The sequence below is a fragment of the Rhamphochromis sp. 'chilingali' genome (genome assembly GCF_963969265.1).
Source record: "Rhamphochromis sp. 'chilingali' genome assembly, chromosome: 10".
Classification (NCBI taxonomy): domain Eukaryota; kingdom Metazoa; phylum Chordata; class Actinopteri; order Cichliformes; family Cichlidae; genus Rhamphochromis; species Rhamphochromis sp. 'chilingali'.
This window is the reverse complement of record NC_137937.1, coordinates 33,277,087-33,291,011: the sequence shown is the minus strand read 5'-3', so window position 1 is coordinate 33,291,011 and position 13,925 is coordinate 33,277,087. Positions and strand designations below refer to the sequence as shown.

The following is a 13,925-nucleotide window of genomic DNA, read 5'->3' as shown; positions in this document are numbered from 1 at the left end:
CGCAAAAGGAAGTGGCATGTCGTAGCTCAACTGGCTTGTTTATAGGAGCGCAGAGCGCGGTAGCTGTCAGAGAGAGGGAGGGAGAGAGAAAGAGAGATAGAGTGAACACCCACCCAGGCTTCCTCGGCTCTTTATATCAAACCCTCCGTCACTCGGCGCCTCCTAAAAGGCACTTCTCCGCTCCACCGGCCGTCTCGCTGTTGGGCGGACCTGCACTTTTTTTACGCACATTCAGCCCGAACTAACCGCGAATCTTCGGAGTTCATTAACAAGAAGAAGCGAGAGACAGGGGAGAGACATGGCCACGACAACCTGTACGCGATTCACAGATGAATATCAGCTGTACGAGGAGCTGGGGAAGTGAGTATCTGTCGCTGTTTCTCTGTCAAAATTGACGTATTTATTATTTTAGTTGTGCATGTTTGCGGTACAGCTGTCTGCTAGAAAGTGTAGTGTAGTTGAAATGTAGGAGGAGGGCAGGTTTCCAGGCAGTGCAGAGCTGAGCGAGTCTGCAGGCCAGCAGTGTTGAGCGTGTGCGCGCTCTGATGGTGCGCGTGTGTGTGCGCCTTTTCGGGGATGACAGCTCTCAAAGTACACCCCCCCCCCCCCCCCCCCCCCCCCTCTCTCTCTGTTTAAGCTCACCAAGTGTTTTGTTTGTTTCCTGATCATCACGAGAAACGGACGTCAGAGGCAACAATATTTGCAAAAACGTTGCAACGTTTTTGACGAGTTCGCTCGTTTCACGGTGAAACACGGAGAAACGTGGGGTGTCAGCAGAGTCCTGTGGTGTAACCATTTGAACCACAGATGAAAAGAAGACAACTGCGGTTTATGGAAAGTGCAGTTGCACGCTTTTTTTTCTTTTTTGAAGACGGAGAGTCGAAGTTTACAGAGAAAAACTAAGGGTTTCACATATGACAGTTGCGGGTATGACCAAATATCAAATTCCTGTCTTCTGCAAAGCTATGCAATAAATATCCGATCAGAAAACCCTTTAAGACTGCATCTCGATTGACCATTTTGTCCTGTTTTATTGCATTGGTTTGAAGTGTGTGTGCTTTACTAACCTTTATATGAACAAACAGCCTTTTTTCCCTAGAAGACATTTTTTTTGCAGCACTATGGTGGCAGATTACACCAGCTAAGATATTCTGCAGTGCAGCAGCAAGCAAAAAAAATAAATAAAAAAAATCCATCCGATAAAAGCCGATCTGTCAAAACCATAGGAATCATACGTTATCATACTGTAGGAAAAAACAATCATATGGCAGTGCATATGCAAAATATATTCTAGGTACTATTGTTGTTGTGGAAAGTTTTGATACCATAGGGAATTAAAAGTACTAAATACGGAAACTGAACTCATATTGTTTCATTATTTGTGTAACTAAATACTTCTGTGTATAATAACAGATGGAGGGAAGGGAATAGGTATGTAATATGTCTGAACCTAATCTTTGAACATGACACACGGTGTGTAGTGTGTAGCCCTTAAAAGGGCTGGGCAGTTCATTAAATGTTATTTTAAGTTATGGTTGTGGTGTCCCGTAATTATAAAAAACAAATTATTCGTGATTTTAAAAAAAAATACAAATTAATTGTTTTGCATCGATGCTCTCATTTTCTAGTCATTTAATGACCCAACACACACTTTCCTGTCCAGCAGTGGCTGTTGCTTCTTCCCAGAAGCATGTTTAGTTTAGTTGTTATGTATCAATTTTGTTATATTTTCGTATTTAATTGGAATTCTACACACCAGCCACTTTGTTAGGTACACTTGTTCACCTGCCCAAATGTTTAATCAGCCAATCACATGGCAGCTACTTGAATTACGCTTGAAGTTGAAACTGGGCATAGTCACCTATAGGGTTTACAGAAGATGGTCCGAATAAGAGAAAATATCTAGTGAACGGGATTCCTCTGGATGAAAATGCTTTGTTGATGCCTGAGGGCAGAAGAGAATGAACAAGTGCTTTTGAGTTGACAGAAAGGCTACAGCAACTCAAATGACCGCTTGTTACAACCTCTGAACCTTGGAACGCACAACATGTTGGACTCGAAGTAGATGGGCAGACACAGAGTTCCAGTCTAACCAGCTAAGAAGAGGAAACTGAGGCTACAGTTCACAACTGACTGGAAAACTTCTGGCTGGTCTGATGAGTCTCAGTTTCTCTTGTAACATTCAGACGTTAGGTTTAGAATTTGGTGTAAACAACATGGAAGCATGGATCCATCCCGACTCATATTAACAGTTCAGTAATTGTGTAATGGAGCAGGGGCATATTTTCTTGGCATACTCTGGGCACCTTAGTACCATCTGAGCATCCTTTAAATGCCACAGGCTATCTGAGTATTGTTGCTGACCACTTCCACCACTCTGGGACCACAGTGTACCCATCTTCTGACAGCTGCTTCCAGCAGGATGGTGCACCATGTCAGTGCAGCTCAGATAATTTCAAACTGCTTTCTTGAATGTGACGATGAGCTGAGTGTGGTCAAATGGCCTCCACAGCCACCAGATCAGAATCCAAGATAGCTCCATTGGGATGTGGTGGAGCGGGGGATTTGCATCATTGATGTCCACCTGTGATGCCACCGTGACCAAAATATCTGAGGACTGTTTCCACCACCTTGTCTAATCTATGCCACCAAGAATTAAGGCAGTTCTGAAGGCTGAAGGGATTCAATTTGGTTAATCAGTACTCATTTTAAATAATCACAATTTAATCACGATGATTATGAGAGATAAAAAAAATTAATATAGAGGCAAACAAAACTTTTGGTGATTTCATTACAGTAGGTGATCTACACTTGGCACGGGGCAAAGGAGTAAAGGGGACAATTTCAAATCATCCTTCTGTGTCTATTGTTTACTTTGTTGCTGCAGCCCGTCATGCATCTTGTACTGGCATTATTTGATTATCATTCATATCACTCGTTATGTACTGCTAGCTTGATTTGCCTAATGCTGTTTATTCAGCCACCACAGTGATGACAACTTCAATGAGAACACAGAAACAGCCAAGTTATCTGGAGTGAAGTGCAGTTAATGTTGTGTTAGCTTTGTGGCTCTGACAGAATAGAGACTGAACTATGCTGTCATTGAGGAACACTGGAAAAGACCCTAGTGCAGGGCTGTCAAACATAAGGCCTGGGGACCAGAATTGGTCGGACAAAGACTTTAATTTTTTTTTTTTTTTTTTTTTTTACAATAGATCCACAGGTAAAAACAAAACTGCATTTCTTTCATTTAAGTGGTGCTGACAGATTTATTTAATTTACTACAGCAGCATTTCTTTATGATGTTGAAAAATTGAGATGTGCTGTTGAAATTGCACTTCGTTTTCTTATGTTAAGATCTCTCAGTGAATAAATGTTTAGTTAATCTTCTTTACACAGACAGAAAGGGGAGTTTCACTGGTCTGGCCCACTTACGATCAAAGTGGGCTGTATGTGGCCCTCGATGTAAAATGAGTTTGACGTCCCTGCTCTAATGTAATCCACCTCCGTGTTCCAAAGATTATATAATGAAAGATATTTTTCTTTAAGTTTTATTAGCTGTTGCATGATGATGTATAAACATGGAAATCGTGTTTTTCTTGGACTTTGTTGGCTTGAATCTTTAATCTATTTAAAAACAATGGAAAACGAGCCATGTTAAAGTATTCTTTTAATCTATTACGTGTTGTCCTAGATTTATATTATTTACAGGCCTGTGGAAAGATAGCATGATTATTCATAGGTGCGGAGAGACTTTTTAAACATGACGGCATAGTACTATTTTGTACATTTGGAGTGTTAACAGGTGTTTGTGACAGCTCATTTGATGTCTCTCTTCAAAGGCTGGTAAAATACGCACCTAATATGCAAATATGTCAAGAAAAAGTCAAGATTCATTGAAGGATTAATAAAAGGAACTGAAAAGATGCGTCACTAGAAGCCTTTGATTTTGAATATTTACATTCAGTCCTTGCTAACTTAACTGCCATCTTTTTGAGCCAGTTTTATCTGTGATTGATAATGAGAAACAGAAAGTTAGATAAAAAGCATATCTGGTATTTTACCATATCGTGGTGATGATGGGTTTTACAAAGCACACTTAATGCAGGGACTTGTAGCAGAGAGGTAAATTAGTGATTAGTTTATATGAATATTTTTAAGTCATGAATCTAGGTCGCCATTTCAATTTCATGCACTGCAACTGCTGTGAAGCTAATCTAGCCACGGCTGCCATCCATAGTGAAGTGCAATCTATGAATTCTTCAGAGTCTTCACTTACAGGAGGGGAGTGTATATACTCAAGTCCTGTTTCCTTGGTGGGTTATTGTTATTGAGCGAGCATAAATAGACAGAGTCATCGTCTATGTGACTGACTGCTTGTAGAAGACACGGGGCTCAGACTAATTTACAACACTGCATCCTTCCCATTCTCTTTTCATCCCATAAGTAATAAATACTGTTCGCAGGGATCATTATGCCAGCGTAGCTCCAATGCCTCCTGAACCCTATGAGATTTCATTCTATGGTGCCGGCTGTTGATTTGGAAAAGAAAAAAGACATTACAAAGACTGTAACTTATCAAATGCATTGGTTTCGCTGTGTTGAGATAAATCTCAACTTCTACCAGAAACTACCGGCTTTGAAGCTCTGGGTGCATGAGGGACTAAGCTGCACCCCCCGGTATGCAAAAAGCTTTTTCTGTAGGCCCATCTTATTATTCACCCAGGCACCTAAAGCTTGGAGGAAGGAGTGCAGGTGTGAGTGGCTTGGCATCCTTACGGTAACACTCTCTGGAACTTTGTAATACTAATCCAACATCTGAGGAGAGCTAATGATTGTGTGCTCACTCTCTGCTGGTGTCACTTTCTTAGCAGGACTTGTGACATTTAAGCTCGGTCCTTTTGCTTTAGTGTGCTTAGCCCGTTTGTTACAAATATTGCCAGGCTTGTTTTAATAGAAACACCACAGCACCGATTGAGGTGTGCTGAACACTGGCTCCTGGTTAGATAATGCTTCTGTGTTTGTTCTTGCACAGAAGTAATGCACATCATTGCTTAAATTGGTCAAATTGATCTCAATTAGAACACAGATAACAAGCTAAACAGCTTGAAGAACAATAACGTGAACAATCGCAGAGGCTTGAGTGTAGCTTGTGTTTGTCCTTCTGCTGCACAGCTGCTAAAAAGAAGTCTGTAACAGCACAAAGGCTTTTGAAAGACTTTTGAAGACTTTTTAAACAAATTTTTTGTTGTTTGTCTCAGTTAGGCTTGAAACCTAAGAGTATAGATTTACACACCACACAGTATTTAATTCTTCCACATCAGAGGGAGACTGTAACAGCATACCAGAAGCTCAAACTTATCCAGTTACAAAACCCTTCACTTCTGCAGGCACCAGTGTTTTTCCCTCAAAAATAGTTTAGGCATGTTTAAATCTCTCCATGTCAACTTTCTGGATGTCAGACCACAGTTGTGATTCATGACCTGTTACCCCATTTAACCGTCTATGTGTGTTAAAGCATATTTAGTCCCAGTGTGAAGGCTGACTAGTGGCACCATTCAACATCAGACTGTTTCACACCCAACTAAATCAAAACCAAGGCTGGACAGGACTGTGTAGTCTTGTCCAGCCTTGGTTTGTATAAGTATATTCAAACATTTGTTTTTGGTTGAGCGTTTATTGAAATTAATGGTTATATTTTGCAGAAATGCATAGATGTAATAGCAAAATTTGGCTTTGGACACTAAAACGAAGGTTTAGATGAGTTGGCAGTAATTCAGCTTTCATTCAGTTTAATTTGATTTATATAACTCCAAATCACAACAACAGTTGTCTAAAGGCACTTTATATTATAAGGTAAAGACCCTTCAATAACACAATACAGTATTATGATTTGATTTTGTGTTTGACTAAACGTGCCTAAACAATACTGAACTTTTGAATCTGGTATGTCAAATATATTGTGTGTTAATTTATACTGGTGGATCTAAAAGGAAAAAAACAAATTCTAAACATCTGTGACGGCGCAGTGAAAAACATTCAGGTATTGGGGCGACATGTGCTGTCCTACAGATGGTCGTTCTCTTTTTCGCTCTCTCTCATTTTTAAAATGTATTATCATTAGTTTTGAGGGGAATATTCTGCTTATTTACTTTTTGCTATTTATTTATTTATTTATTTTGGATTAAAGTAAGACCGACAGTATTTGAAGGTACAAAACATAAGGTGCAAAGACATCATGCTTAAATGTCACAATAGGAGACCTGCCCATAGTCCAGACCTGTCACCCACTGAAAACATTTGGTACATTACAAAACAAAGAAATAAAACATATAACGCAGGAATAAGAACACAAACTACACCAGCAGGTCTCTATGGGTTCCAGGTACAAGACAGTTGGAAACACGGTTGTAAGTGAAACAAATTTTAAGCTTTATGTCCTGACAAAAAGAAAATCATATTCATGCATATCAAACAACATAATATTGATATTGATATATCCGTGATGGGCTAGTGTTGGCTGATAATATGGGCTATGTGACTCTACATCTAATGTGTTTGAGAGACCAGTTTAGCTCTTACATTTTACCAATTTACCTTTCGACATCCCACATGTGTTCGCATTACTTGTATCCTGACTGGAGATCTCATGGGATCTTATTAACTAAGCAGCAAAGTGTTTAATGTGTCCACGGTGAACATGAAAAGTGTTATCAGTTCTGTTATGTTCTGAGTCTTAAAAATGCTCATTCTGCAAAGTTGTGTGCAAATTTGTTCACTCAGCAAAACCTTCACCATGCTCATTATTATCCAAGGTCCATAACCACTCAAGAATTTGCAAGAGAACAATGGTCTCAACTTGTTAATTTATGATAAAGAAATGAAGTGTTGTTTCAGCTGTTAGTTATTTTTTTTCTGATAGAGTTGTCCTATGATAACCATGCATGAAATGTTAGTCAATGGGTTTTTTTTCTGTGTTTTCCAGGGGAGCATTTTCAGTGGTGCGCAGATGTGTTAAGCTGTGCACAGGACAGGAGTATGCTGCTAAAATAATCAACACCAAAAAGTTATCTGCAAGAGGTGAGCACAACTTATTTCAGTGTTATATCACATATGCATCCAGTTCTATTGAATCACAGCTTCCATGGGAGCCAAAGTGTGATCTCAAACAACACCACTGTTTCGATATTTAACTGTTAATTCATGAGCTAAAAGTACAATTTGCAACCATTCAAAAATGACTAAGTTGTTCATAGCTTCTCTGTCCCAGTGGTCACCACCCCCACCTGTAGTGTAGACAGTTATATAAGCAAAATGTAGCAGCAAAATTTGGTTTCCTTCTCAGATGCCACTTCATAGGACAAACTTTTAATTTCTTATAAATCATGTCTGTTTATAAGAAATGGAGGAAGCTGGAAAAGCCCTAGCAGCAGTAGAAACAGCACTGGTATGGTGATGTGACAGTCATACAGTAGGTTTGCTCAACACTGGTTCACCTTTTACACTACCCTGTTTCTGAGTTGTGTTGAGGAACCCCTGGAGAACAAATTGTAGAGTATTGTTCGTGTGCCCTATATACGACTGCAGGAAAGATCGTAGCAGTAATTGTCTTTAAATCAAGTCCAAAGAGTTCAACGTAAATCAGTCAGGACCATTAAAGTCGAAGCTATTTTCAGCTGCAGTAATTTCTATTTAGCTGTATGCGCTATTCTGGGATCTTCCTGCCCTCTACATGCATACATGCAAATGTGAAAAGCAAAGGCGGGCAGAAGAGAAGTAAAACTCAGCACAGCAGAGTAGGGCTGGGCCATATTATACCGTTCACGGTAATACCGGTATAATGTTAGGCAACGATAGGAAAATGAAATATCGCGATAGAATGGGAGTAAAACGCGCATGCGCAGTGCCTTTGTTTTCATACGCACATGGCCGATTGTTGAGTGAAACAGATGAACCAGAATTGGTTTGTAAAAATGGTGCAACTTCAGTGATGTGGAACTGGTTTGGTGTTTGTCCGTCAGATACACGACAAAGCACATTTTTTTGCAGAACATGCAAGCGGCCGTCGTTATTGTCGTATTTGTCGGACTAAGATGCTCTTAAATCTGGGAGTAATCTGGGTCCTAAACTCCGTATGCTTCAGGTCAAACGAACACTGCAGCATCACTAAGAATTAAAAACTGTCTAAATTCTTTCATCTGTAATAAAACGATCAGCATTGCTGCTTTACCAGGTGTAACTATGAAGTTTAACTTCCAGGCATCCATGAAAACAAAATGTATTACATTTAACGGAGTTAGAAGCTAGCAGGAAGCTAGCGGAAGTTAGCTCGCTAGTTTCGCTAGTTACCTAAGCATGATATAGCATGTTCTGACTGAGAGATTTCTGAAAAAAATCAAACGTACAGCTCTGCTATCACTTCCAACATAAATGAAGACAGGAAACTAAACAGCAGTGACGTTTGTAGGGTTACTGAAGTTGGGCTAGCTGGTATATAATTATGTGCTACGTGATAGCTAGCAACACAGCTATGTTAGCATAACATACACAGTGAAGCTGGAGGACAAACACTAACACTTTTCCACTTATAAAAGTTAACGTGAAGGTTCTTCATGGTTAGAGACAAATGCAATCGCATGGCAGGATGCTGTAAACGGACCAAACTTCAGTCAGGAGAACAACTGAGATAATCCATCCACAATACGAGGTTAGTCATTAATATACTGCAACAACATGGGAATAGAGCAGCTGCCAGAGAATTCAACATTAATGAATCAATGGTACAGAAGTGGAGGAAGCAAGAAGAATGAGTTTAATAAAGTTTGATTTATCTGACTGCTTTGTTTCGCTTAATGTGCCTTATAATCCCGTGCACCTTATGGTCCGAAAAATACGTACTGCACACTGCAGTTTAATGTTGCAAAGCACCTCTTTTTAACTTCAGTGGATATTATACATGGTTATGCTCAGGATATGTCAGCCCATTTCTACTGGAAATGCCTTTTGGTTAAACTTTCAGCAAGGAATTTGCATTTGCACTGTTACATTTTTATAAAGCTTTTAATGTACATAAAAACCAGCTTCTTGTTTAATTTTTAAGTGAAAATAAATGATAGGTTGTCTTTTTGCGCTAGTAATGTTGTGGAGTTGTATTTTGTCTCGCATCAATTATATCGTCAGTTATATCGTTATCGCAAATTTTCAAATATATATCGTGATAAATATTTTTGGCCATATCGCCCTGCTCTACAGCAGAGAACAGAGCAGGCATCACTGATAACCAACCCTATACACACTACTTATCTTGAAACCATCTTGTTTAGTTGTTTAGCTGCAATTCATATTCTGCTGCATGTGTTGCAGGATAATATGGGTGTATCAATAAATCAGTCAGTCTTCAAATACTGGCTTGTATAATAATGTAAAGTGAAAAGGTTTTTCTATATATTGGGATTTTGTTTCTTCTGAATAACATAGACTCTGTAACCACCGTAATTAGTGTCACATGCTACTCAGCCAGTAATGACTTAAGCCAAAGCCAAGGCTAAATGCCTTTGCCACCAAAGCCAGTCGAGCACCACTGTGGTCGCCGTGGCAATTTACACCACCACTTGCCCAGTGTAAATCTCCTGCTGCCCTTGCAGCCTCGTAACTGGAGAACCACTGCCGTGGCCCTGCCAGGTGGCACCACACTGTCACTTGACTGTTACCCTGCCTTGACATACGCTCACCAACGGATTGTGTGTTAAAATGTTGAGTGTGGTAGAAAAGGCATTTTAACAGGCATGAAGCAGAGGGCTTGATCCTGAAATGTCTGTCCTTATCTGCCTTCTCTCCCAAATGTTACCCTCAGTTCGGCTTGTCAGTTTGTAGATGTTAATTTTCTTACCAAACCATTGTTAAAGTATCAGTGGCGTATGCAGACAATTTAAAAAAATTATACTTTGTGTGTTCACAATTATGTGAGCTTCTTAAAGGTCAGGCTCCTGGGTATAAAATTCAATAATAATGTTTGAAAATATTAGACTTGAATGTTTATATAGTCAGGTTAAACTCATGTGTGTTCATCTCCTTTACTAGGCAGACACTTGGAAACAGTGCAGTGTAATAAATAAATGAGATGATGTTATGATGCACTTTTAGCATTGTATTTCAGCATACTATTTCCAGCTCCAGCAGGCATCAGACACAAATGAGCATTGCTACTGTCACTCATAACTCATAACATTTTGTGCAGTGAAATTACAAATGTGTTTCTGATTTCAAACATTACGAGGGTGGTAGAGGGTATATGATCTGAGCATCTGTATTTATCTTTCTTACTAAGCCGTAACGAAAATATAGTCTAATATTAAACTTTGCAGACAAGCTTTTTATAAAAATTTAAGTTTCTATGAAAAATAGAAGTCGACTGCAACAAACATTGTTCTAATTGTGGTGTCACATTATTCTTGACAGTAATTGTATCTCATTTTTTGCCTGCATTTTATTGCATTGTGCAGCATTTAATGAGATTAAACCCATCCTAGATTATCCGGCCTCTATTAACTGCAAGAGGCTAGCAGTTAATTCTAGAGATTGGTTTAATGAGACTTAAAGTTACACATACACAGACACACAGAGTATAAATACACTTCCTATAGATTATGCTATCATTGGACTTCTGCATAATTTCACTCCAGCTGCTTTATCGGGCAGTGCAGCTGCTTTCCACCATTTTTCAGAGGCACAGTGTAATCTCTCTGCTTCAACATTTGATAGGGTGACTGATCTGACCTGACTGAGCGGTGCGCGAGGCCCGTGCTGCGCTCCTTACTAATGGATGAGCCATGTTCTGTGAAATAGCAGGGCTATGCTAGAGCCAACAGAGCTGCTGCATACTACTTCTACTCAAAGTCCTTTTTATAGCTCCATGACCTTTGTGACATGGGCTGCTGCTGCATTCACGCTTTATGGCAGCCCTGATGGCTTGCTGCTCTACTTTATAAGTGGGATTTGGTTTAGGCCTTTTATGATGTTGTAATATTTCTCAGGCAGCAGGTAGGGTCGGTGAGTTTACAGCCCTGGTTTCACCAACTTAAGAGGAGCGTTTGTTTAGGATCAGCAGATGGAGATGGTAGCTGAGGGGAGGGTGGGGTCATCAGAGCAAAGGCACCCCAGGCATTTGGCAGCTGAGGGCCATGCGCCTGTACGCCTACATGCCTTTAGCACGGGATACTCATCTGACTCTCCCTCTCTTTCTCTCAGACACACATGGGCAGATATTCAGACAGCCACAGCAGAGAAGCAGTGTCTGAGATGCAGGCAGTCAACTGGACAGTGAACTCTATCAAGAAACTATTAGTTACAACCAAAAAGTGTCACAATTCGTTGGTTGTTGTAGTCATAACACTTGGTTCACACACTGAACATTCAAATTTATGAATAGAGTAGTAGTCGGGCTTCTCATTACATCTTCCCACCACCCCACCCTGCCGTTCCCTTTTCCAGCCGACAAACGGTTAATGCCAATCCAACACATGTCAACAGGAAATATAGGGCAGGTCTGCTGGGCAAGGCTTCCAGCCAATCATAGGACTTGTTTATTGGCAATGATCTCTGGACAGTGGATGCCAGAGGTTCCTGTATGGCCATGTAATTATATCATGATAGAGTAGAGCTTGTGTGTCTGTGTGTGGGGGGGGGGGTTGATGTTCACCTGCAATGCAGTAGAAGTGATCTGACCTGGTTTTGGCCAGTGAGCTTTGTGTCAATGTCACATAACCAGGGCAGATATAGTCAACTAAAGTGATGAGACTTAAACCCGAGTGTGAAATCAAATCACTGTGGCTGCAATTACAAATGTAAATAATTCAAGATGTGTTGGTACTTTTTCTGTCAATTCACACTCTGTTTATATGGAAGTATTTCACCCATTATGTAATTATGTAATGTCATGTAATGAGATTACAAGTTCAGGTGTTTCACTGGAAAAATGATGCTTTCTTAATCATATTACTCTCAGGAATCCACTTAGATTTCTATATACATGCAGCCCCTCTGCACCACCACTGTCATGCTTCACCTTAAACTCAGAGGCTGCTTTTTGATGCTGTGCTTCTGTAGGATCTATAGGATATAGGAAACCTTTCAATCCCCACTCCACATTTCCCTGCTGGTAGGGCTCACGCTGTTACGAGTCAAGTGTTCCGAACAGTGGTTATATCTGGCTGTCTTTGTGGCTGTCTTTTTACATCTCCTCCCTCTCTAGAGACTTAAGTCCTCACTGGTGATGATTAACCCAAATATATTCCTCTCCTCTGCTCTCTTCTCCTTCAGCATGAAGATTCCCACTGATTTCACTGAATGTTGTCCTTGGGTTATCCTACTCTGTGCATGTGTTCTTGTCCTTGCCTTTCTTCCTTACCCCACTCCCTGGTCTCATTTCTTATTTACCCTGCTGCTTCTGACTGACCGGCACTTTGAAAGACTCATTAAATGAATATTTTAAGCAGGCTGCACTAAAAGAGCCGCACGGCCACAGTTGCTGACAGTCAAGTAATTACAGTGAGAACCACACAAGGAAGTTCTCATTTGATCTTGTTTGTGTGTCATGTTTTTACAAAAGAGTACTTTTTTTTTTTTTTAAACCCCAGAGCGAATGCATTTTGGACCAGCTTTTACGTTTTCAGCATATAACTGTAAACTGCAATAATTAATTAAAGTCCAGAAACAAGTGTAATGTTGGACACGTTTCAAGATACGTGTTTAGGGTTTTTCTGACTAGAAATGGGCCTTTGGGAGTGAAAGGGTGGGGGTTGGAGCGCCTTACTTAACAGAAATCAGTGCATTTTATATTAGGTGGAGGGCCAAAAAGGCCTTTTTTTTTCTTTTCTCTGTGGAATAAAAATTCTTGGTGTTTTAAATGAGTGCCGTTATGCTCACGTCCTGCTCCGTGTTTTTATTCTGACTCTACTGGAGTAGCTATGCACAACTCAGATTTCACAGTAATCTTCATTTATCTTATAATTGGTTGTTTCTTTATCTGAAACGAGTTGTCTCAAATCTTTCGTCCGTTCCTTTTGGTTAACTTTCTTTGAAAACTCGCCACATGTATTTACATCACCAACAGCCTAAAGCCTGTTAATAAAAGGCAGCATTGTTCTGTTCTTTTATCTTATTTATGCCAGATTATGATCCTATTATCTAAATGACAGAGCAGGACTAGTCTGAAGGCCAGGCAACGTTTTTCCAATATTTTATTGTTTAGTTTTGGCCATCCAATCGAACTGTAGCATCAGTGTCCTATTCTTAGCAGACAGGAGTGGTGTCTAATGTGGATTTCTGCTGCTGTAGGCTTTATGCTTCTGTTATAACTTGTTGTGCATTCAGAGAAACCCTACAGGTGGTATTGCGGGAAAAATCCCAGAAGATCATCAGATTCTGAAATGAGACCAGTCTGTCTGGCACCATTTGAACAATGACATGTTCAAAGTCACTTAAATCACCTTTCTTACTCATTTTAATGCTCGGTTTGGTCTTCTTCACCAAGCTTGTCTGAGTGCGCTGAGTTTCGGCCATGTGATTGGCTCATTTGCATTAATGAGCAGTTGAGCAAAAGATGAAATTAAGAGTGAGAATATATTAAAATTGTAACTAGATAACAAAAATGCACATGATAATCTTCTTATATGATCTGCCACTACATCAGCTGTCCCTACTTAGAATAGTTTCTACCTAGCTAAATACGTAAACACAATTATGAAAACAAATGGAGCTCTCGGCCTTACAGTAAATCTATTTAAGTAAATGTTTAGTGTTGCAGTAGCTCTGGCAAATCTCCCACCATTTATACATGAGAGAAGGTACCTTTTATAAACCGGGTTTTTAACTGTCAGTTACATATCAGTTTTATTCTGATACACTACATGCAATACGTAAATAAA

At 39.9% G+C, this 13,925-nt stretch overlaps 1 protein-coding gene across 15 annotated transcripts in view; it reads left to right on the top strand.

Moving 5' to 3' along the window:
* The first annotated feature begins 85 nt into the window (after nucleotides 1-85).
* camk2b1 (calcium/calmodulin-dependent protein kinase (CaM kinase) II beta 1) overlaps nucleotides 86-13,925 on the top strand; it is an 82,212-nt gene continuing 68,372 nt past the window's right edge. For all 15 annotated transcript variants that reach the window (XM_080895097.1, XM_080895103.1, XM_080895095.1 and 12 more), the window contains exons 1-2: nucleotides 86-360; nucleotides 6,986-7,080. In XM_080895097.1, the coding sequence (XP_080751223.1) occupies nucleotides 299-360; nucleotides 6,986-7,080 (157 nt within the window). In that variant the 5' untranslated portion in view covers nucleotides 86-298. The remainder of the gene's footprint in view (nucleotides 361-6,985; nucleotides 7,081-13,925) is intronic.